The sequence below is a fragment of the Tupaia chinensis genome, unplaced genomic scaffold (genome assembly GCF_000334495.1).
Source record: "Tupaia chinensis unplaced genomic scaffold, TupChi_1.0 Scaffold000341_1, whole genome shotgun sequence".
Classification (NCBI taxonomy): domain Eukaryota; kingdom Metazoa; phylum Chordata; class Mammalia; order Scandentia; family Tupaiidae; genus Tupaia; species Tupaia belangeri.
Window position 1 is genome coordinate 1520852 of NW_006159835.1, and position 26779 is coordinate 1547630.

The 26779-nt window shown below is 36.1% G+C and overlaps 1 protein-coding gene across 1 annotated transcript in view; it reads left to right on the top strand.

Annotated features, from left to right (window-relative positions):
- The window catches only part of WDPCP (WD repeat containing planar cell polarity effector), a 264252-nt gene that overhangs the window by 127013 nt on the left and 110460 nt on the right, over positions 1-26779 (top strand). The window contains exons 8-10 of the mRNA XM_027773331.1: positions 16422-16536; positions 20164-20297; positions 24245-24436. Coding sequence (XP_027629132.1) covers positions 16422-16536; positions 20164-20297; positions 24245-24436 — 441 coding nt within the window. The remainder of the gene's footprint in view (positions 1-16421; positions 16537-20163; positions 20298-24244; positions 24437-26779) is intronic.

The following is a 26779-nucleotide window of genomic DNA, read 5'->3' on the forward strand; positions in this document are numbered from 1 at the left end:
ATACTTCCTAAGTTGTTTGAATCTACTTAATAAATGGAATTGTTGGTATTTCTTTTGGCCTGCATACACTGTAAAATTTACGGAGCCACAAAATGTGCCATGAACTGAGAAAATTTAGGAATTCCTGACTTAGATCTTAAACCCTATTCTGTCTGACCTTCTCAGAACTGTACCTCTCTCACATGCTGTATAGTTGTGGACAACACATATGGCACTATTCTTCTTGGTGTCAAATCCTGCTTTACTTGCTGTATGATTATGGAGAAGTGACCTTACCTATCTGTGCCAGTGTTTATTTAGCTGCAACCTGAAAATAAAAATAACTAATTTGGGACCAGCAGATGGCATAATGGTTATGTTACTAGACTCTCATGTAGTTAACTGTAGTTTAAGTCCTGGACTCAGTGACTTAAAATTCATTCCAGGCATGTGTACATGCATACCCAGAATCCCGAGAGAAGAATGGAAGAGAAGGGATTGTGGCATGGCCATCCCCACTGGGGGGGTTATTTCTTGCTTTCTGACTTTCTCTCTCTGTCTCTCTGGCGAGCACATGTGCCCTATAGCAAAAATCTCTCTCAAAAAAAAAAAAAAAAAAAAACTAACTCAGGTTTATTATAAAACTTAAGTAAGTTAACACGTGTAAAATACTTACAGATATCTGCTTTTTAAATAAATTTAACATTTCTGTCAACTTAATCTTTCCAATGAGCTTCTTAAATTTTGGGAAGAATTTTTTTTAATTAAATTTTGTTTTATTGTGATACAAAGCACATAACATACAAGTTACAACCTTAACCATTTTTAAGTGTACACTTCAGTAATGTTAAGTATATTCACATGATGTGACTCAAATCTCCTGAACTTTTTCATCTTGCAAAACTGAAACTGTATACATACCAAACAACTTCCCTTTCCTGCTACTCCCTAGATCCTGATAACTATCATTCTACTTTCTGTTTCTATAAATGTGATAACTTTAGGTTCCTCATGTAAGTTGAATCATACAGTATTTATTTTCACTTGGCATAACATGCAACCATCTTGTTCCATGTTATAGAATTTGCTTCCTTTTTAAGGCTACATAGTATTCCATTGAATGCATAGGGCTGGCCAGTGGTATGGTGGTTAAGGCACTGGACTCACGTGGACAACTGCAGTTAGAATCCTAGACTTGGTGGCCTGCTTTCTCACGTTCTCATTCTCTTTCTCTCTGTCTCTGGTCAAAGTAAAATAATAATAAATAAAATAAAATAATTAAAAATATTCCATTGAGTGCATATACCAAATTTTGTTTTTCTCTTCACCTATCAGTGGATATTTGGGTTCCTCTTGGCTTCTGTGAATAATGCTGCAATGAGCATAGGTGTACAAATCTCTCTCCAAGATCTTTTTAGATCTTTTGTATATATACCCAGGAGGTATATTGCTAGATCATATGGCAGATCTATTTTTAATTTTTTTTTTTAGGAAGCACCATATTGTTTTTCATAGCAATTGCACCATTTTATAATACTGTTTCTAATTTCTTTACGTCCTTGCCAACATTTGTTACTTGCTGGGCTTTTGTTTTTGTTTTTGTTTTTTTGTTTTGGGTTTTTTGTTTGTTTGTTTTTGAGTAGCCATCCTAATGCGTGTGAACTAATTACTCATTGTGGTTTGACTTGCATTTCTATAACATTTAGTGTTTTAAGCATCATATGCTTGTTAGCCATTTGTATCATCTTTGAGAAATTACTAAATAAGTCCTTTGCACAGTTGTTTATTAGTTTATTTCATTTTTAGTTGTTGAGTTGTAGGAATTCTTTATATACTGTCATGCATTACTATGGAAATACACCCAGAGAAATTTACCATTAGGTGATTTTGTCATTGTACAAACATCAGAGTGTACTTACATAAACCAAGAATGTATAGCCTACTACACATCTAGCCTATATGGTATATGTTTGTAGCTCCTAGGCCGCAAACCTGTATAATACTGTAGGCAATTGTAGCACATTGGTACGATTTGTATATCTAAATATATCTAAACATAGAAAAGGTACAGTAAATTATGGTATGAAAGATAAAAAATTGTACATGTGTAGGTACTTCCCATGATTGGAACCTGCAGGGCTGGAAGTGTGAGTAGTGAGTAAAGATGGAGGCCACGCACTCTTATTTATCATTGTAGACATTATAAACAGTATACCCTTAGGCTATATGAAATTTATTTTTAAAATTATTTCTTCAATAATAAATTAATCCAGGCCATCTGGTGGTGTGGTGATTAAGGCGCTAGACATTCCCACATGGCCGACCATGGTTCAAGTCTCAGATCTGGAGGCTTGCTTTCCCACTTTCTCTCTTCTTTCTCTCTCTCACTGTCTGTTTCTCTCTGGTCAAATTAGAATGAATGAATGAATGAATAAATTTTAAAAATTGAAAAAATAATTCTAAAAAATTAATCTTAACTCACTTTTTACTTTATAAAGTCTTTAATTTTAAAAACGTTTTGACTCTTTTTTGGTTTTTTTTTTAGAGGTTTTTGCTATAGGGCACAGGCGTTCGCCAGAAAGACAGAGACAGAGAGATAGAAAGTGAGAAATCACCCCCCAGGGGGGATGGCCATGCCACAGTCCCTTCTCCATTCTCCTCTCGGGATCTTGGGCACGCATGCACACGCGCCTGGTGTGAGTTTTAAGCCGCTGGGTCCAGGACTCGAACTGCGGTCGACGACGTGGGAGTCCAGCGACATAGCCATTACGCTAACTGCTGGTTCTAAAACGTTTTGACTCTTATGATAAAACTAAATTATCACGGGACCAGCAGTTGGGGTAATGGCTATGTCGCTGGACTCTCATGTAGCCAACCACAGTTTGAGTCTCGGACCCAGTGGCTTACGTGTGCGTGTGTGCCAAAGATCCTAAGAGGAGAACAGAGGAGAAAGGATTGCGGCATGGCCATCCCCCCGGGAGGTGATTTCTTGCTTTTTCTCTCTCTGTCCCTCTCTATCTTTCTGGCGAGCGCACATGCCCTGTAGCAAAAACCTCTCTAAAGAAGAAAAAAGACAAAAAAAAACCCCTAAATTATCACACAAATATAAGGTCATCAGGAAAGTCATGATGTGTTTTTCGATTTTTTCTATGCAAAAATGCATTGTTGTCAACTTTCCCAATGACTCAATACATTGTATAGTGTTAAAAAATATTTTCTTTTCATCTTTATAAGCTTTTTTCTACTAAAACTATTTTTACTCTAAACTATTTTTACTGTTAAAACTTTTTTTACACTTCAAAACTCATTTAAAAATTACTCATTATTTTTAATTTGCTATAGAGCATGTGTACTCACCAGAGAAGAACAGAGAAAGAGAGAGAGAGTGAAAGAGAAAGAGAAAGGGAAAGTGAGAAAACAAGCCACCGTGTCCAGGACTTGAACCATGGTCAGTCATGTGGGAGTCCAGCACCTTAACCACCACACCACCTGCTGGCCCAAAACTCATTTATTTTTTCATTGGCAAGTAAAATTATATATGCTTACAGGGTACAGTGTAATGTGTTTTGTTTGTTTGTTTGTTTTGTTTTGTTTTGCTTTGTTTTGAGAGGTTTTCAGAGGTTTTTGCTATAGAGCACGTGCCCTTGCCGGAAAGACAGAAAGAGACAGAAAGGCAGAAATCCCCCCGGGGGGGTGATTTCCCTTCTCCTCCATTCTCCTCTCGGGATCTTGAGCACGCACACACATGCGCTCAGCGTGAGTTTAAGCCACCAGGTCCAGGACTCAAACCGCGGTCAACTACATTGGAATCCAGCGACATAGCCACAGCTAACTGCTGGTCCCCAGTGTAAGGTTTTGATATATGTATATATATTGTGAATGATTAAATCCAGATAATTAACATATCTATCACCTCACATACCATTTTTTATGGTAAGAACACTTAAAATCTACTCTTTTAGCAATTTTGAAATATACTTTATTATTAACTGTAGTCACTATGCATGAATATATTTCTAAAACTGATTTCACCAGTTTCACAGAAACTTTGTACCCTTTCACCTCCCCAGTCTGTGATAACCATACCATTTTACCCTGTACTTCTGTGAGTTCAACTCTCAGATTCTACCTAGAAGTGAGATTATGTGGTATTTGTCTTTCTTTGTCTGGTTTATTTAATTTACTATAACATTTTCTAGGTCCATTCATCTTGTCACAAATAACAGAATTTCCTCTTTTTGAAGGATGAATAGTATTCCATTGTGTATATATGCTATGTTTTCTTTATGCGATACTTCCTGTATTTAAATACTTGGGGGTTTTCTATTTCTAACTCAACAAAAAAGCAATAGTAACAACCTAACAATAATTGTAAGACATGTCTCCTCTGCTTAAACCTACCATAATTCTCTATGCTGGTAAGTTAGGGAGGTATCCTACTGCATATTAAAATTTGTGTGTGTGTGTGTGTGTGTGTATTGTGTGTTTAAATCAACTCAGAAAGAGCTATTGTCAGCCTTCAAGAAGGGCCTATTGTATGAAAAATGTCTGCCTCACTTTCTCATATTTCATGGTCTATGTTTTGGGAAACACCGTTTTACATATGCTACATTAGCATGAACTACAGAAAAGGAGCATTGGAAGGTATTAAAGGCAGCCGTTGTATATGGTCCCAGTAAAAGAGAGTAGACAAAGGGATATAAGTGGCAGATCTGATAAAAATGGAAGAAAGGGACCAGCAGTTAGCGTAATGGCTGTATCGCTGGACTCCCATGTAGCTGACCATGGCTTGAGTTCCACACCCGGTGGCTTAAACTCACGCCGGGCGCGTGTGCATGCGTGCCCAAAATCCCGAGAGGAGAATGGAGGAGAAGGGATTGTGGCGTGGCCATCTCCCTGGGGGGTGATTTCTAGCTTTCTTTCTCTCTGCCTCTCTGTCTTTCTGGCGAGTGCACGCGCCCTATAGCAAAAAAGAAAAAACCTCTCCAAAAAAATGAAAGAAAGAAAATCAGCAGTATTTACTGGTAAATTTGTAGCTTGATAGGTGAAGATGAGCGATTTAAAATATCAATCTCAAACCAAAGTAACTAGAAAAAGATTTAGCACTGATCTTTATTTCCATTTTTAATGTATTAAAAATTTTAAATTGTGAAGATGGTTCCTAGTAATTACAAAATGGTATACAATACAAAAAAGGTACAGTAAAAAAAAAAAAGTAAAAGTCCGCTCCTACCCAAACTCATTTTCTTCTCCAATGGTAACTGTGGTCAACAGTTTGGCTTATATCCTTCTTCACTTATCTCTGTAATACATGTATATTCACATACTTTTATAATAAATGGAACCACTATACATATTGTTTTGTCACTTGCTTCACATAACAGTGTGTGACACAGCTATCAATAATCTACATCTGCCTTATTTTTGTTTGTTTGTTTTTACTTTTGCTGTAGGGCATGCTCATTCACCAGAGACATATAGAGATAAAGAAGGAAAGTGAGAAATCACCCTCTAGCAGGGATGACCACACCACAATCTCTTATCCTCAGTTCTTCTCTCAGGATTTTGGACATGCACACTCACATGCCTGGTGTGTTTTTTAAGTGTGTACAGGTCTAGAACTCAAACCTTACAGTCCGCCATGTGGGATCCAGCCTCATGTGCTCATAGAGGGAGACAGAGAGAGAAAAAAAGTGAGAAAGCACCCACCAAGGAGATAGGCCATGCTGCAGTGCAATCTTCTCTCAGGATTTGGGCATGAAGTGCACACACCTGCCATATTTCTCAAGCTGTTGGGTCTGGGACTAGACTGCACAGTCAGCCATATGAGATCTAGCATCCCCAACCACCATGCCACCTCACTGGCCCACATCTCTTTATACTGTAAAACAAGAAATATATTTGTGGCCAGATATTTTAAGAGCTTGTTTTTTAATTTTGGAAAGCTTATTTAAAAATACCATATGATGCACAAAAAAGTTTTAAAAAATCACCCCTAATATCAATTTTCAAAAGAAATCTGTAAGGCAGTCAGCAGGTGGCATGGTGGTTAAGGTACTGTATTCCCACTTGGCTGACCGCAATTCGAGTCCCGTATGCAGTGACTTGAAAATCACAGTAAGTTGGGACCAGCAGATGGTGTAATGGTTACATTGCTGGACTTCCTCATAGTCAACCATGGTTCAAGTCCTGAACCTGGCAACTTAAAATTTATGCCAGGTGTGTATACATATGCGCCCAAAATCCTGAGAGGAGAATTGAGGAGAAGGAATTTTGGCATGGCCTTCCCAGGGTGATTTCTTGCTTAATGTCTCTATATCTCTCTGACTTTCCAGCAAGTGCTCGTGCAAAAATCTATGGCAAAAAATCTCTCTTAAAAAAAAAATAAAATAAAGAAGAGGGACCAGCAGTTAGCTTAATGGCTGTGTTGTCCCTGACCCAGTGGCTTAAACTCACGCGCAGGTGCATGTGTGTGCGTGCCCAAGATCCCGAGAGGAGAATGGAGGAGAAGGGATTGCAGCATGGCCATCCCCTCCTGGGGGGGCGGGGGTGATTTCTTACTTTCTATCTCTCTGTCTTTCTGGCAAGTGCACACGCCCTATAACAAAAACCTTTCCAAAAAGAAAGAAAGAAAATCACAATAAGCAAATAGATTAAAAAAAGTTTTAAAGACAATCTGTAAGACAAGAAGGTGAAGTTCATGTTCTCCAGTTTCTAATTCCATGACTGTGAGGTACCTCCTATCAATAGTTTGAGCATATTCTTTCTGACATTTTCTTGTGTTATACTCTCTCTATATAGAGATATATATATACATATCACATACACCCAGTCAGCAGAGCCATTTCCTGATGGGAAATGGGCACATTTCTTGTACAAAGAGGCCTCCTTTAGAAGCATAGCTTTTCTTCCCTTTGGAATGCCTTCCAAGGGGATACTGGCTTAGCCCAGCATGAGGATCCTGAGGACACAAATATGTAATCCACCATGTCCACTCACTTACCACAACAGCTGGCCCAGCTCTCAAGGACTGTGTGTATACACACACACACACCCCACACTTGGTTTTTCCCCTAGTGCAATGGGATGATGCAACTTATATAGGTCTGTAACTTGAAAAAATTTACTCCCATTTTCTTCAGGTCCTGCTATGGCCAATGTCCTGACCTCATCCTCAGCCTCTATTAACTACTGATCTGATGTTCCCACTAGTTTCATATTTTTCAGAAAGTTATATAAATGCTATCATACAGAATGTAGTCTTCGTGTCTAACTTCTTTTATTTAGCACACTGCCTTTGAGATTCATCCGTGTTGTTGCAGATATTAGTACATTTCTTTTTATTGCTGAGGAGAATCCATTGTATGGCTATATTATCCTTTACTTGATGGACATTTGTGTAGTTTCCTGTTTTGGGCAATTATGAATAAAGTTATTTTAAATAGCATATATATATGAATGAATGTCTTTACATGTTTTGATGGGATTGATGTGTCAGATGGGAAATGTATTTATAAAGTTTCTTACAAATAACTGCCAAACTATTTTCCAAGTGGCTATACTATTTTGTGTTCCCCTAAAAATGTATGAGAGTTCCAGCTGTTCCTCATCCTAGCCTCTTGGTAATATGAGTTTGTTTACTTTTTTACTATTCCAATATATCATAGTATCTGACTGCTTTTCCTTAAGGACTAACATGCTGGGCATCTTTTATGTGCTTTTTGTTCATTTGTATTTGTTCTTTAGTAAAGTGTTGCAAAAAAATTTTTTTTTATTCCCTACTGCAACAGAATATCATGGATTTGGAAAAAAAAATCTGATTAATTAATGTTCTCAATCTTTTATGTTATCTCCATTTATTTTCTTGTACTAACAACATTCATAGTAGCCAAACTAAGAAGTGACTGATTTATTAACTGAGATGGCAGTTTATTAATTTACAATGCAAGATATATCTGGCATCATAGACATTGCTCATTTGCTTGGGGCATTCCCACCTAATGGAATTACTCAAGAGTCTAAATTATAGATAAGAAGGCTGATTGGTGAGCAGAGAATTAGAACAAAAGCAGAGAGGTGTTCTAACAGGATATTTCTAAGAAACTAAGGTAGCTCTATGACTTGCCCTGGGGCTCTTTATATCTTGACAGCTGGCATTAGTCACCAGAATCATAGCTCTGAATAGGGTTAGAGACACACAAGGCAAGTTCCCTTTGGGCTTCCAGTCTGGACTGTGCACTGCCCACCATTCCATTTGAAGTATCTGATTAGATCTTTGTTTATGAGAAAGAACAGTTTATCATGTTTCCTTTTTGTATGCAAGAAAAGTGTTGATGAACATTTTTTTTATTATTATTACTAGAGGGTGTACTCACTCACCAAAGAGGGAGAGAGCACTCCATTGAGGCGTGCTCATGCCTCAATCCCCTCTCCTCCATTACTACATCCTGTCAGGAAATTGGGCACATGTGCATACATGCCCCATATGTTCTTAAAGCCACTGGGGCTGGGATTTGAACCATAGTTGGCCATGTGGGAGCTGACTCCTTTAGAAACTAGGCCATGAGGCTAACCCTGTTAATTAGAATTTGAGAAGCCCCAAAATCTGTCTGATGGAAACCTGGAAAATACCTTCACCTCCATAGCAACTCATTTATAAGCACTTTTTAAAGGTAGGACTCTGCAGAGTTGGCTAATATAGAGGGTGGTGATAAACATAATGTCCCTAGACATTACCAGATGTCCCCTGGTGGCCCGAGCCACTCCAAGTTTATAACCATTGGTTTAAAGGGAGACCGGTTTAGAGTGAAGAAAAGATCTAGAAAGAAGAAAACCAGATGGCATATTGTATGGGAGACAACTAAGAAGTGAGATTTAAGAGTGTTAGTTCCTCAATGGCAGGAGAAGAGTATAGGATTTGTCATTAGTAGATCTATCCTGGTCACTAATCCCACTAATTATGAGACCTCGGGTTATTTGTGTTACCCTTCTAATTGGGAATTAGTATGAAGACTGACCTTATTGCTATTATTTTTTAAAACTTGCATATGTATTATGTGCATATTTATTATATTGCCATTTTACATGCATTATAGTGTATATATAAGTATTCTATAAATTATATTATACAAAAGTAATATATTATCTACTATGACTTCCTGTTCATGTCTTACTGCTGCTTCTATCCCTTTAGGTCTCTCTAATTTCTTTTCTTTTCTTTTTTCTTTTTCTTTTTTTTTGGAGAGGCTTTTGCTATAGGGTGCGTGCGCTCGCCAGAAAGACTTGAGACAGAAAGCAAGAAATCACCCCTCAGGGAGGGATGGCCACGCCACAATACCTTCCCCTCCATTCTCCTCTCGGGATCTTGGGCACGCACACACACACATGCACCCAGCATGAGTTTAAGCCACCGGGTCTGGGACGCAAACTGCGGTCGGCTACATGGGAGTCCAGAACTGCTGGTCCCAGGTCTCTCTAATTTCTGACAAATATAAAACTTACCTTTGGACCTTGTTCTTTTATGTTTTGAGCATGATTATTTTGGAAATGATCACTCTTCCTTTATATAAATAAATACACATACATTATAATTAATGAAATATAAATGATGTTTTATGTATATAATATATATATGTATATATATCCACAAATAGCAGGATTTAAAATTACATTGAAGATTAAAATGTTGTATCGTTTGTTTTACAATGAAAATAAGTGAGCAAATGAGATTTCTTACTGAAATACACTTAGCAGACAGATTTCCAGGCATGTATATATTCAATATATTGAATAATATCACACAAGTCTTTGAGAATCCCCATTGTTAACACTTCTCTATCCAGAAAAATACCTATTTGTTTTTTGTCCTTTTGTTTCTTATCCTTAATTCCCTATATGGAGTCAAAAAAAATTTTTTAATCTTTGACTTACAAATTCACTTTTGTCTCTCTACTTGAATGGTTTAGTCAGTTATGATTTCTCTCTATCCCCAATAAATGTTTGTTGAATGGAGGAATACATTACAGAAAACATGTTAATTTCTCTTGTAGCAAGTTGTCTATTAAATGTTTGATGATCCTATTCTTTGTTATAGGTTTCTCCAGTGTAAAATTGTTTAACAGCCTGTAGTTCTCTGAGTTTCTCCACAATTTATCCTATGAATTTAATTGTGTGAAAAGGCTGAGGGAGACATTGGGTACTATCATGATACAAGTTGGCTGGATCTCCAGGAGAGTAGCTCAATGGTAGTATTTGCTCAAGTCCTAGAATTCTACTTACAGTTATTTATTATACTATTTCATATTCAATATTTTAGACTAAGTATGGTATATTTCTTCTCTTTATAGATTCTAAACTACTACTTCTAGGAAGCACTTATCTATCCTAATTAAAACTTGCACCTCTCTTTGAGATGAGATCTTCTACCATATTTACTCAATCTCTGTACTATAGGCTTTAGGGTTAAGAGAAACCAATCTGAAGAGCCTCCTGAAGATCTAAAGATCATAGGAATTATTTCCAAGTTTCTTAAAGAGAAAGCACATGTCTCTGGTATGAGCTTATTGAAGAAAATGAGGAAGGGGAAATTCAATAAAGAACAAAAGGAGACAAGGTCAGAACAGAAATTATAAGGAAGGTATTTCTTGTTTGGAGGTATATCAACAAAAAGGAAAAGTTTAGTTCCTATTTTGCCTTAGTTGTCTTCTGTACGAAGATCAACATGCAAATTGAGGCAGTTTTGAAAAATCCCACTGCCTTCTCTCATTCTGCCTGCGGGTCTCTTCTCAAGCTCAGATCTGCTTCAGCTGTGCCTCCTTTTGTACACTCCCTCCTCTTTTTCATTTTGTGCATTCCCAGAATCCTTCAACCCATTGCAGTGGAATAGGGTGACACATTAGTGTCCTTTTTCCTTCTTATCCTGTCCAATTTTACACACATCTTTTCCATTCGTAAGAGCTTAAAGAGTAACCACTTTGGGGAAATAGGCACAGGGGAAACAGAATAGTACTTTCCTGTCTGGGCTGGAATATTCTTTCCCCGAGTGTCAGGCTATTTTTTTCTTAGTGCTTTTTATCTCCTTTACCATATCCAGGAGTATCTTTGGCACAAATACTTGGAAACTTATGCTTCCCAAAGGCTGTTTTATAAAAATGCATTAATTACCTTATTAATTTATTTATTACCTTCTTGTTTCAAAATCTATTATGCCTCTAGGCCACAGGACATTTAGAGATCTGAAATGTGGACATACCTTGATCCTAACAAGTACCCAAACTTGGTTTTAATAAGTAGGATAGCGTGATCTTTTTTTTTTTTCCTTTAATTTTACAGAGGGCACATGTGCTCATGAGAGAGGTAGGGAGAAAGCACTCCCCTAGGGCGTGGTCATGCCATAATCCCTTCTTCATCTCTGACTCTTTTGGGGATTTTTGGGCATGCATGCACATGTGTGCTATGTGTTTCTCAAGCCACTGGGTCTAGGGCTCAAATTGTGTGGTCCTCCATGTGGGATCCAGCTGCCTTGAACACCAGGCCACAAAACTGGCCCTCCACTTTTTTCTCTTTCTCAGTTGTTGCTATAGAGTGTGTGTACTGGCCAGAGAGAGACAGAGAGGGCAAGTGAGAAATCACACTCCAGGTGGGATGGCCATGCCACAGTCCCTTTCTCCATTCTTTCTCTTGGGATTTTAGGCATGTGCGTGCGCGCACACACACACACACACACACACACACACAGTGTGATTTTCAAGCTGCTGAGTCTGGGACTCAAACTGTGGAGTTAGGCATGTGGTACCTAGCTGCCTTTACCTGCTTGCCACTTTCCAGCCCTTCCACTCATTTTTTAAGGAAAGCTTATGAACTTTCATGACCATAAGTACTATTTTTATGTTGTTGATGACTTCTAAATATGTATCTCGAGCTCCCACTCCCCACTGAACTTGAGATTCATTTCTGATTTTCTACTGGACATTTTCTCTTGTATGTCCATATATACCTTAAATACAATATGCCCAAAACCAAGCTCTTGTTTTCAAGAATCTGTTTGCTTCTCTTCTAGTGTTCCCTATCTCAGTAAATCCAATTGCTCCTTTGAATCTTTCTCTACTATGCCATTTCCAATCCTTTAGCAAGTGTTAGTGGATACTCTTTAAAATATATCTCACATCTGGCTACACGCCATTCTAGCGTTACCACTCTAGTTGAAGCTGTCATCGTCTCTCACCTGGACCACTGTAGGAGCCTCCTAATGGTCAACTTGCTTCCACTCTTGTCCTTTAAAACATAAATTAGATTATAATTTTTTGCTGCTTAAAACTCAGTGGCTTCACATCAGCCAAGTCCAGCCTGACCTGGCCCTTGGCTGGCACTGTGACTTTACACTCCAAACGTCCCCTGCTTCCTCTCCTCCAGTCACACTGGCCCAGCTTTCTTCAGCCCAGGCACATTCACACTCCAGAGCTTTTGCATTTGCTACTCTTTCTGCCTAAAGCTTGCTTTCACTGTATATTTATGTGGCTTGCTCCTCTACTTCACTTGAGTCTGTACTCAGATGTCATTTCCTCATAGAGGCCTTCTTCTTAATTAGTTATCCTACATAAAATAGCATTCTCTTAAAATTCTCATCTTTACTGTGCTTTCTTTTTTCTTATTGCTAACTGACGTTGTATTAAAATGTTTGGTTTATTATCTTGGTCCACCCTTGAATGTAAGTTCCATGAGGGTAATGAAGGCCAAGAGCATTGTTTGTTCACTGCTGTATACTTAGCACCTACTAGCTCATTTGATATACTGAATATATTTTGTGAGATGAATCAGTGCATATATGAATAACTGGCTATACTTGTCCTTTGAGAAAGATTGGGTAGGATCCCTTGTTCCCCGAATTACTGCTTCTCCTACCATGTGTAGTTTACTTATCTACCTGATGTAGGCACACTTTCCCATTTCTTCATGACACTCTCCCCTTCTAGTTCTTTCCAGCATCAGCTCACCCTATTACCTATTCCCACAGGGTGCACCTTCCTTCTCCATCACACAAAGTGGTCTCTTAGAATTAATATTATCATGTAACAAATACTCATACATATAAACAGCAGTTTCTATTAGGAGAGGAGGATTATTTCAGATAATGGTGGTGAGAACAGAAAATAAGAAATAAGAAAATAGAAATTTACACAAATTACATTTCAAAGTTCTGAAAGAACTTGCAAATATCTTGGAGACAATATTCTTGTGAAATTGTAGCCAGTGGGAAAAGCGACAAAAGATTCTACTTTTACTATTGGGTTGTTGGAAAAGTCATGACATATTTTTTCCAGGTTTTTCTATGCAAAAATGCATCATAACTTTTCCAACAATCCACCAGTTAGAATTCACCTGGAGTCTGGTGTTCCCTTGTATAATATTGAGGTCCGTATGGTACAGGTTTTTAAAAAGAAAATGCTATAGTGAGAACACATCATATATGTCTGAAAAATAATTGCAAATACTGTGTGTCAGGCATTCTTCTAAATGATCATTATAAAAAGTTGTTTAATCTTCATCTTATGAAGTAACTACTATGAGGGTACTTCAAAAGTTCATGAAAAAATGAAATTAAAGCATGAATTAATTTTTGTGCAGAAAAATTTTGAGGGACCAAATGGTGGTGAAGGGTAATACAACACTGGACGAGGCTCACCCACATGGGAAGGATCCAGGTTTGACTCTAGAACCTCCCTGCACACATCAGGCACATGTGTGCACATGACCTGGGGCAGGCTGAAGCTTACAGCGTGAAGATCCTGTTGAAGATGCCTATCTCTCTATCTCTTTCTGTCTCTCTCTCTTATAAAGGGAAGAAAAAAACTCAGACTTTTTTAAAAATCCATTCGTAGTTTTTTTTTTTAATATGCATTTTTCCATGAACATTCTAAAGATATCCCCCCCATATAGGTTAACAGAAGTAGAGGTGCAAGCAAATAAGTGCTGTTATTGGTCCTTTTATAGGAGTATTTATACTGAGTAGACTGGGGGACAGATAAGGAGGTAGTGACTCTTGAGCCCAAGATTAAGGCTAAACTGACTTTAGAACTTCCACAGTAGCTCCAGTTTTTCTCCCATACCACTACCTTCAAATATGCAAAGATAATAATATAGTGTTTAAGAGTACAGTTATGAAATCAGCATTGGCTGCACCTCCTACTAGCTGTGTGGCATTGAGGGAGTTATTTAACCTCTTTAAACCTTCGTTTACTCATTCAATAGAAAATAAATATGATATGGGGGGACTTCAAAAAGTTCATGGAAAATAGAATTAAAGTATGAGTTTATTTTTGTGTACTTTTAAAAAAAATCAATGCATGGTTTTTTTCACAATAGGCATTTTCCATTAACTTTTTGAAGGCCCCCCCCCCTTATTGTGAAGAGAACAATTTGCTATGAAAGATGATTCTAAGATTGCATGTTTGAGAGGAGAAAATTTGGAGAGTGAAGACTACATGCTATGTGGCTATGATAGAATTCCCCAAAAGAGAAATACCAGTATTTGCCATCAAGGTATATTGCAGGGCTAGATGTAATGCAGCAGAGATTAATTAATTTGTGAAGTATTTTGAAGTTCTTAAAACAAATGTTCCTTCTCTTTTTAGTCTCCCAAAACTCGTAAAGATGATTAAATTCTCAACTCTCCCCTCTTCCTCTTTAGATGCATTAAGATGAAAGAAAACAGTTAAGTATACAGCTTTTCTGGTGAGTAGGACAGAGTTCTGACAGTATCTACAAAGGGGATCCTTCAATTTCTTTTCTGATTTCTGTATCTGGACTCTCTTCAGTGGTGGCAGGACAGACTGCCCTTCCTTTATTACCCTAGTCTCTCATGCCCCTCATCTTTCACACGTGTCCCAATATGTCTTAATGCAGAATCACTGTATCTAGCTGAGACATGATGCCTAAGTGGGTGGGGGAGTCCCCTGTTTTGTTTAGCATTGTAGTCGACTTTGGACTTAGCTAGCGTACTCATGATTAGTTTAGTGACAATTGTTTCTTTTTCTCCTTTTACCATATGTTATTCCATGATTCATCATCTTTGAGTCTGTTGCCTTGAAGGTGAAACAATTTCTTCCAATGTTGTAGTTTCATAATCTCATAGATAACAAGTAAACGCATATGCATAGTCCTTTCAGAAGTTTTAAACAGTTGGAGATGAATGAATTACGCTGCCACAAATGGAAAGGAGCAGTATAAAATTATAATGTGATATCTAATTATCCTTTGTTAGGTGGTTATATGAACACTGATATTGATAAAATCTAGATCCTTTCATCTATTTTATCCTCCTTGTGAAATTGTTTCTGGTACGTGCTATTTATTATTTTTTAAATACAACATTTTACTTAATTGCCTTGATTTATGTATATTTTAATGTTTTCGACTGACAAGATCTTTATTTTTTTTGGGAGAGATTTTCACTGTAGGGCGCGTGCGCTCGCCAGACAGACAGAGAGAGACATAGAGACAGAAAGCGAGAAATCACCCCCCAGGGGGGATGGTCACGCCGCAATCCCTTCTCCTCCATTCTCCTCTCGGGATCTTGGGCACGCACGCACACACACCCGGCGTGAGTTTTAAGCCACCAGGTCTGGGACACGAACCGCGGTCGACTGCGTGGGAGTCCAGCGACATAGCCATTACGCTAACTGCTGGTTCCCGACAAGATCTTTATTTTTAGAAGTAAGTTAGGGTTGAGGGGCCGGATGGTGGACCAGCAGTAAAACGTAATGCTCTGTGAAGCAATCCCACATGGGAAATGCAGGTGTAGAGACTTTCCTGAGCTGGGGCTGGCTGAAGGTGGGCCTGCATTGTGGCCTCAGTACTCTACAGGGGCAATGTCTCTTTTTCTCCCTCTTTCTGTTTCTGTCTCACTCATGGAAAAAAATGAGTTAATAAAGTTAAAAAAAAGAAATAAGGTTTAAATTCTAAATAAATCATAGCATAGCTGTTTATATTGTATTGGTGACAGCTGTTCTACATTTAATATGTAGCAATATCTATTCAAACCTTGAGAAATATTTTAGTTTCTGATATAAATGGTAATCTTATGAAATATTTTAATTCAACATATTACATTTTCTGAATGTAAAACAAAGCAATATTTCTACATGGCTACTTCCTAAGTATCTGGAAGATTAGACTTTTGTAAACATGAAGTACATTAGGTAATTAGTAAATTAGGTTTCTGCATGTAGCAGAGTAAGTCTATTTATTGTGTTGCCTCATTTAGCCACCTGTCTCTTCTTACTCAGAATGTCAGTAACTGTTTTTCAATGAATAAAAACTCTTTATAATTTATGGTTGTATAAGGCATGTGTAGGTATCTTATAAGTGTACATTTGGAGAGAGATTTTTAAAAGATTCTAATTCTCACTATATTTTTTCCTCCTCTCCCCCTTACCTGGTTTTAGCTTCTCTTTGGTTCAGGTGTGTTGGTGTCCCTAAGCCTTTCTGGGCCGCAGCTGGAGAAAGTGGTGATTGACAGAAGCCTAGTGGGGAAGCTCATCTCAGACACCATCAGTGATGGTAATTACCCCCATGTGCAAATCAATTGCCTACATTAACAGTGGGGCAGGAGAAAGGGCGCGTGCGCTCGCCAGACAGACAGAGAGAGACATAGAGACAGAAAGCGAGAAATCACCCCCCAGGGGGGATGGTCACGCCGCAATCCCTTCTCCTCCATTCTCCTCTCGGGATCTTGGGCACGCACGCACACACACCCGGCGTGAGTTTTAAGCCACCAGGTCTGGGACACGAACCGCGGTCGACTGCGTGGGAGTCCAGCGACATAGCCATTACGCTAACTGCTGGTTCCCGACAAGATCTTTATTTTTAGAAGTAAGTTAGGGTTGAGGGGCCGGATGGTGGACCAGCAGTAAAACGTAATGCTCTGTGAAGCAATCCCACATGGGAAATGCAGGTGTAGAGACTTTCCTGAGCTGGGGCTGGCTGAAGGTGGGCCTGCATTGTGGCCTCAGTACTCTACAGGGGCAATGTCTCTTTTTCTCCCTCTTTCTGTTTCTGTCTCACTCATGGAAAAAAATGAGTTAATAAAGTTAAAAAAAAGAAATAAGGTTTAAATTCTAAATAAATCATAGCATAGCTGTTTATATTGTATTGGTGACAGCTGTTCTACATTTAATATGTAGCAATATCTATTCAAACCTTGAGAAATATTTTAGTTTCTGATATAAATGGTAATCTTATGAAATATTTTAATTCAACATATTACATTTTCTGAATGTAAAACAAAGCAATATTTCTACATGGCTACTTCCTAAGTATCTGGAAGATTAGACTTTTGTAAACATGAAGTACATTAGGTAATTAGTAAATTAGGTTTCTGCATGTAGCAGAGTAAGTCTATTTATTGTGTTGCCTCATTTAGCCACCTGTCTCTTCTTACTCAGAATGTCAGTAACTGTTTTTCAATGAATAAAAACTCTTTATAATTTATGGTTGTATAAGGCATGTGTAGGTATCTTATAAGTGTACATTTGGAGAGAGATTTTTAAAAGATTCTAATTCTCACTATATTTTTTCCTCCTCTCCCCCTTACCTGGTTTTAGCTTCTCTTTGGTTCAGGTGTGTTGGTGTCCCTAAGCCTTTCTGGGCCGCAGCTGGAGAAAGTGGTGATTGACAGAAGCCTAGTGGGGAAGCTCATCTCAGACACCATCAGTGATGGTAATTACCCCCATGTGCAAATCAATTGCCTACATTAACAGTGGGGCAGGAGAAATAGTGTGTCAACAGGTAGACTAATTACTACCACTTGGGACTTGGAAACATAACAAGTAATTGCTTGTAATAGCATAGTTACAACCCCTGGGACCAATACAAGTTTCAACTAATATTTAATATCAAAGTTTTGTCTTGTCAAATGTTAGGCCCATATTCTGAATATTTTTCACTCTTTCAAAGTGTGAATGTGTTTCATGTAGGTTTTTTCATTCTTTCAAAGTTAGTCCTCTATTATTAACATTTCAATATTTTTCATTTCCAAATGAAATTTGAATAAATAACACATGTATATCAACACAGTCGCCAATAACAAAATCAGTGCTTTGGCTCCTACAGGAAGATTTTTCTTGGTTGCTAAAGTGTGTGAATACTAACTTTTTAGAGATTTGGGGTTGTATTTTCTAAATATCAAAAATCAGTGCCAGATATACTGGAAAAATATGGTTCTATTAAGTGGTAACACAATATGTAATTGGTACAGATGCCTTTGCTTTGTCAAAAAATATATATATTATATATATATATGTATATATATTAATTGATACAAAGCACATAGGAAAAAGATTTTGAGAAAGTTATTAAATAGGAAGGGTATTGACACTTATTGAGACATAAAGGCTATATGCCAGGTACCTACCTATTTCATTTAATCCCAGAAAACAATAATTTAAGGCATAATGATTTCCATTTTTATAGATTAGAAAACTGAAGATGAGCTACTAAGGAACATGCCCAAGGGTCATAAAGCTAGAAAGTGACTGAGCTGAGATTTGAACACAGGTCTGGAGGCAAAACCCATTTTCCTTCCACTGTGCTATGCTAACTCCTCAATTTTAAAGATTATATTTGTTTATTCAAGGTGAAAAGGTCTAGAAACAGACTGCATTATAATGAAAGATTGAAAATGGTCAGTATTTTAAATTGAATAATCAAAAGAAAACTGTTGTCTAGCAGAAAGAACAGAGGTGAGAATAAAGAAACCTTCTGTGCACTGTATGCTTTCACTAGCTACCTTGGAGTAAATCAGATACAAATCAGACACACTGGTATCATACTAAAGAAAAGCACCCTGTAGGATGGCTATAATTAGCAACATGACTAATAAGCTGGGGGTAAGATTGTAAGCATACCGTTTCCATATCTTACAGACTATGGTGCTAAGGAAGCTTCCCTATGAAGTTCCATTTTTAGACATCTAATAATTGACCCCTTTGTTGACATTGCAAATAAACTAGTGGCTGTGATGATTTTGTCATACTGATGCTTTTCTATAGGAATTAAAAGGAAGCTTCTAACACTATCTGTCTCTGAGTTATCTTTTTTCCACTTGTTTCTTTTATTTGTACCCAAAATAATACATTCTCATGGGATCATGGTAACAATGTAATTTCTTGGCAGTTCTCCAGATTCTCCTGTAATTGTGTAGATCCACTGTTGGTCACTGCTTGCACGGCCAGGGGTGGGGAAGTAAAGAAAAATGTACAAAACATTCAATGATGGTTTTATGCTAGGAATAAATAAAACATTTCTCCAGTCCCTATTGTTTTTATAAATAATTTTATATAACACTATTGACCATTTATATAACCTTTTATATTAATTATCTACCTACACTTACTTGTGTGCTTTAGAAATAAAACTGTGGGAATATTTTTGCTTTTCTTCATCATTAAATATTAACATATACTATATATATAACATAATATACATAATATACATTATTGTATTCAGCCTGTATACCTTTAAAAGTGAGTTCTTTGATTAAATTTTTTATGCATTCAATCACTATATATCATTACAGCATGCAAAATGAATTTTCCCAGCATGAATACTCTGCATATTAGTCCAGTTAAAGATATTGTCATACACGTTATCATCAACAAATAATTTTCCATTTTTTGTGTCCCTTTAATGTTTTGCTTCCCTTTCTTTTTTCTCTTGATTCCATTGTTTAAAATTTTAGAATGAAAAAAAGATGGGTGATTATTAATCAGTATTTTCTAATAAATCTGCTTCATTCACAGATGTTTGATATCATACAAATATAGGATTAAAGTCTGAGTGCAGATAAAAATAAATGTTTTCATCTTTACATTCAGGTCTGAAAAAGTCTTTTCTAGCCTTAATTACAAATGCATCTCATTTGGTGGTTATCCCTAAACATCAGTGTATATTGAAAAAGTCTTAAGAAAAAAGAAAAACATTAAATTCATACATGATTAGATTGATGATTATTGCTTATTCTTAGTATATTTAATATCCTTGTAATATGTCATAATGATATTTAATAGATTTTAGTGATGTCATTTAATAATTAACTTCTGAAAATGGCTTTTTATAATATTTTAGTAGAACTGATCTACTAACTCATCATTTTATTCTAATTTAGTATTTTCAAATCATTTTTTTTAGGTCTTCTCACAGATAGTTTTATCATCTTATCATTTTCATCTCAAAACAAACTGTGTTTTATTCAGTTTACCAAGAAGATGGATTCTCCTGATATAAACAGAAGACTGGAAAAACTCTCAGCCTTGGATTATAAGGTAGAGATTTCAATTTATATAGTTGTATTATTAATTACTAAGTTATACTAGCATATCACATGGGTTGATGCTATGGTCATTATTTTTAAACATTTATGGATTACACACAAAAAACAGAATTACTATAGGATTAAGCTTGATTCACTACAAACAGTGACTATCCTAAATTTTATTTTTGACTCTATGAAGGAGGGTCTAACAGTGCCACATGTGGATAAATTTATATGGTATTTAGGAAAGTCACAAGTCAGAAAATAGAGGCAAGTTTGAAAATAATTTTCTTGCTAGTGGTAGTATATATACCATTTACACATTCTCAGTTCTTCTAAAACCTTATACTATCTGTCTGAGATAAGATAGTGCTCTTGGTTTCCATTTCACAAGAAAAGAAAGAGGAAGAAAACACTTTCAAAGGTTAATAGTAAAGTGTAATAAACAAGGAATGGAAAGACTCCCCTCCCCCAACTGTAACTGGAGAAAATGCAAAAAGAAATCTCCTTCATATGTTAGTATCTCTCTCTTCCCTAACTCTAGGTAATTTGTTTCTTTGTATTGGGGACTTTGCATCTGTTAAGGCAGAATTTTTATTTCAAATGATGTGCTTAATTTAAGTTTTGCCACATTACATTTTAACTGCTGGGAAGGCATGCTCTCTGTTTGGATGGGTATCTAATACATTTTCCAGGCTGTTTCAGTTCAAGGCCTCTTTTCAGCAAAGACTTGTGTTTGCAAGATTGATCCAGCCTCTGTGACGTGGATTTGAGACAGTTCACTGTTCACTGGAAACAGAACTGATATACAGCTTTCTTAAAAAAGATGCACACTTATGCCATACCTAGAGTATCTATAGCAAGGGTGAAGATTTTTAAAAGCTAGCATTGTGACTTAAACTATGTATTTTTAGAAAAGGAATATTTAGCCCAACCTTTTCCCTTTGGAATTGTTATCATATAAGAGGTCTTCAAAATGTTCATGGAAAATGCATACTATGGAGACATTATGCATGCATTCCAACATTATTTTGCACCAAAATAAACTCATACTTTAATTCCAGTTTCCCATGAACTTGAAATCTCCTCAAAATTGAGGTAGTAGTATATAAGGAGAATTTAGTCTTATTTAGTGGAAACATCTTATAAAAATTTTTTTTCTTTTTTTATTAAATAATTATTTTATGTATGTATGTATTTTAATTTGACCAGAGAGAGAAAGAGAGTGAGAAAGCAAGCCACCAGGTCTGGGACTTGAACCGTGGTCAGCCATATGGGAGTCCAGCACCCTTCACCACACCACCTGCTGATCCGTAAAAATATTTTTAACATGTAATGAAACATATTAAAATACATTTTTAATTGCAGCAGTAAACTACGATCTGGTTTTGTTTTCTAGTTTTGTGGACCTTCTATAAAACTTTATAAAATTGATTTTAACTACAAATTAATGGTACTCTTGTATTATATTTGGTTAGTCAAAAGGTAAATGGGGTCTGGTAGGTGGCATGTTGGTTAACGGCACTGGACTCATACATGGCTGACTGCAGTTCAAGTCCCAGACCTGGTGGCTTACTTTCTCACTTTGCCTCTCTCTGTCTCTCTCACTCTGTCCATCTCTAGTCACATAAAAATAAATAAGTAAATAAATAAAGCTGAATAAATAATTCTTTTAAAAAAAGAAAGTTAAATGGTATCATTCTTCAAGGATATTATTTCAAAAATGGCTAACTACAGATTTATTTGAAATACTATTTATTTGCTAATATTAGTCTTTAAAATATACCAGCATGCATTAACTACAACCATTAAAGTTTTGTTAATGCTGTTATATAATATATAAAGTTTTGTAGTACTGGTTTCTTGTAAACTGAAGCGTAATGGTTGCCACCTGTTAAAAAGAGCGGAGAGAAACTGTCAAGATGTCATCTTTTCCTACAGAAAAATGTGGAAAACAGACCAAGTTTTTGCATTCTTATGCCTTAAGTAAGGGAGTTACTTCCACGATTATTTTTTCTGCCTTTGAATTTGGGAAATTGGGAACATGAGCACTGCACATTGTTTCTGTACATTAGAAAAGTAATCTATTACCTTTTGGAAAACTCATGAATTTAATTTCTTGGTTCAATACTTAAAATATATATATATATAGTCAAACTGCCATTCATCTATTGGAAGATAATTAAGAAACTTGTTTGTTTATTTTATTTGCTCTCTGGATCACAATGACAGAATATACCATTAAAACTCATAGAAAACATGAGAGTGCAAATGAATAAATAATTTGCGTTGTGTGAAAACTGAAAACACCAACCACTTTGACTCTATTTCCTCATCTAGAAATTTTTAAGTAACATGCTTACATGATAAGTCAGACATAAAAAAAGTATGTGTATCTTTTAAGTACTCCATTTCATTTTCGTATTTATCTCAGATAAGAAGATAGTTAAAATAATATTGAGAGCTTCAGTATAAGAATTTGCACTTATAGGCATCAAGGACATCTGTATTGTCTGCCATTGCCCATTTGCATTTTAAAACAAGGAAATGGTGGCAAGTATAATTCTGCCTTTTCTTTACAGTAGCACCATAATTAAATTCTTTCAGAAATAATTTTGGCAAAGAAAATTGCAGAGTAAATGTCCTGAAACTATTGACCTTTAACAAGTTTTCCTGTCTACATTTAAAAAACCCAATTCAATTTGTTTAACAGTGAATGGACAGTGCAAGGAGTTAAATGTTTACCATGAGAGAACAACACTGGTAATTACTTTGATTTCAGTTTCTTTTGATGTGCATTCAGAGGATGAAGAGGTCAATAATATTATGGCCATGCAAATAGAAAAGGGTTCCTTTTGACCATATTGAAAAAAAATAGCAGAGGATTATTAAAGCATTAACCTTGATTTTAATGGCCTTGGTTGAGTGGTGAGATCACAATTTGGATGAGCCTGATTATTTACTAAATACAATACATAAATGCAACGGGTTCTTAACACCCATTGCACTCTGGCATTATCGCATTACTGCCATCCTTTGTTGCCTTGCAGACAGGAATATGAAAGCAATCTGTCATGTAGTGAGACTGGCTCCAGAAGCATTTCTCTGATAAGAAGACCCCCTGCCCTTTGCTAGTGTCTGGTCCAGTAGGCTTAGCCATGCGCTTAATCCCCAGAAAGTGGTTCGATTATTGCTGACCAGCAATGGCAAGATAGTTTTTTTTTTTTCTTCCAAGCTATCAACCTTCCATTAATTCCTTAAGCAGAAATACGGTGCAATCTATATTTCCTTGGCATGTGTCACCCAGATGGTGCCGTGCTTATGTTTTCAAATAACCATGTTCCAAAATAACATAGTTTGAATAATAAATTCTACAAATCCTTCCTAAGAAAGAGAAGCATAATTCTCAGAAGCTGCATAAACTTTTACGCATGATGCTGTGGCTTATCCCTTTTATGCAGAATATATGTGTGTATGTCTCATATATTTTTTAAAAAGATACTTGCCTCAAGTTGTTTTTCTTTTTATTGTTGTCAGTCATTGTTAACGTGTTATGTCTTAAACAGTAGTCAGACACTCTTGGTCAGCAGTACTGAACTTGTCATTTAATACAGCTGGTCTTAAATCCTATGTGTAGGTCGATGCTGTCAAGCAACCATGACTGTACATTTTGGTATCGATTGGAATTGCTACATCCAATTCCTCCCTAACTCACATTTCTTTCTCTTTTTCCTTTCCTCGGCTAAAAATGGGGAGAATTTTGAACATATGTCTTTTTTTATACATGTGTCAAAAGAATTTGGTAAATTCTGACACCTTCTTAAGCACATGTTTAACATGCATATTTACTTGCATGTATCTACATTTACAGATGCTTTAATTTTTGTAATCCTTTTAGAATTTTACATCTTGAAGAAGAAATGTTTCTGATATGCTTTTTTTTTCTTTAACCTTTAGATTTCCTATCATGAAATACCTGGCCCAGTTAACAGGACCACAGAACGTCATCTAGCTATCAATTGTGTTCAGGATACAGTTGTTTGCTGGTGGCCACTGGTCAGCAATGCTGCTTGGCCTTGGGCCCCCATTTCTTCTGAGAAGGACAGAGCCAATCTGCTGCTCCTGGGTTTTGCTCAAGGAAGACTGGAGGTAAATCTAAAACAAATATATACACCTTAGTGAAATGAAAATAAAATAGGATTATTAGTTTTTCTATTCTGAAATAAATGTGAATAATTTTTAAACCTACATTTTATTTTTTAATTAAAAAATATTTCAAATATTCAAAAAAGGAAACTACATATGAAATGAGGTCCTAAGAAGTCATATCTAGAGGCTATTCAGACAGTTCCAGGGCTGGCCTTGGATAGTGTAGTGATTAAGAGCATAGATGTCTGGGCCCAAAACCCAGACATCTACTTAGCTCTCTGACTTTGAACAAATGACTGCCCACTGAGTGCTATGGTTTCATTATTTGAAAAATAATTGATGAAGATAAATGAGTCAGTACATTCATGTAGAGCAATATCTACATACAGTAAACTCTGAATCACTATTTACTATTGTGATTCTTCTTACTATTATTGATACTGTCCATTACTGTTTGCTCATGATTTTATGCCTGTAATGAGAGTAATTGGCAAAATTACTGTCTTCAAATTTTGGTCAGTTAACCAACATTAGTCAAGCCTACATTGTACAAGGCCATACTGTAGCTGGGGCAAGAATATATAAAGCAAAAGCCTGTTCAGCACAGTGTCCTGTCTCCATCAGGAGCATCTTAAGGGTTAATCTCTGAAGGACTATATTCTCACTGTACCTATTCCTTATAATGGTTTGATCATTTATTCATATGTGTATTTTGAGTTTGTATCAGTAACTTCAAAAATGGAGTCCCTGTCCTACCCTTCCTACTTTTAAAAGTTTTTACCTGGGTAAAATAGTATGTTCCTATATTTTTCTCTTAATCTGCTTTCTTTAAGACATTAAGGAGTACTTCCCAGAAGTAATATTCCAAGATAAAATTAAACAAGTCTAAATTTTCTCTAACCTTACTTTGGTTTTATAAACGTTCAAGTTGTCTTTTAAGACCAGAGTCCTAATATTTACATATGTGCATATGTATTTATGTTTTCCTTAAGAACCCCTAAATCTTCTATAGAGTTTTCTTTCCTTTTTCTGGAACTTTTTAATCCTGTTGCAATGACTAAATTACTTGTAGTGCTTTCCAGTCCTGTTGCAGTGACTAAATCCACCTGTAGTGGATTGTGTGACGCCAAGGAAGTGCTCTGTTCTAATTCACTTCTTGTTCATACCTACCATTTCATTAATCTTGGGTCCAGAAGCTCATTGAATAAGACTTCATCAAAATGACTTAATGTAATTAAGCAATTAGAATTCAATGAAATGTTCTGTCTTATAATAAAACTAAAAATAATTAAATCATACATTTTTTAAACTATTTTTATTTGAAATGAGTATATTTTATGAAATTGGAACTGTCCTTAAAGGGTGCATTTGTGGCCTATATATATCATCACCTAATGTCATCTGGATCATAGTCCTAGTGTTCGCTAATGAAAGGCAAATATAAAAATATGTAAGTGCCTTGAAGTATTCATGGTACTGGGGACCAAGTATGTAGAAGGTAAAATAGGAGCTAGTGGGGAGTGGTTGATTCTGCTTAGAGGATGTTGAAGGATGATTAAAGAGGCTTCTTGATGTGCTCAATATGAAATTGGTTTGCAATTTCACTTTCATTTATTATTCTCTCTAGGTTTGATATCAAGGTTGTAGTAGCCTAGTGGAGTGCTTTGGCTAGATTTTTTCCCTTTTCCTCTCTGCACCAGAACAAAAGGAATTATCTGATACTTGAAATAAAACTGCCTTGGTGTGGTATCTTTTATTATTGATTTTATTATTAAAAGGTTGTTTATTTTCAGAATTTCATTTTCATCTTGCATTGTTTACCACAACTTGTGTATCTGGAAAATTATCCATTCTATATAAATATTTGCATATATTTTTATAAAGTCATATGTGATATTTGCATGGTATTTTTTTTTTCATCATGAATTGCATAATGTCTTCCATTTTGATTCTAATATGTTAAATTTTTGGCAACAGCTTTTGTTTAGGATTTGACCCATCCTTTTATTCTATCAAAATCAACCTGTTGGAAAAATCTGTAAAGTTTTTATTGCAGAACCTTATGTAAACTTTATTATGCAGAAGGTGAACATCTTTTGGATGAAATATCTAGGGATATAACTGTTTTTCTTCTTTTGTGTGTGAAGATAATCTTTAACTCTGAAGTGTAGCAAATGTTTTAGAATATCATGAACTAAAACTATCAGTCTATTAAAGTGGTATTAAGATATACCCCATTAAATTGTTTTCACCAACATTGAAGAAAGGACTTCTTGAGTTAATCTTTAGAATAAAGATGCAATATACTCTTTTTTATTTGGAGAGAGTTTTTTTTTTTTTTTT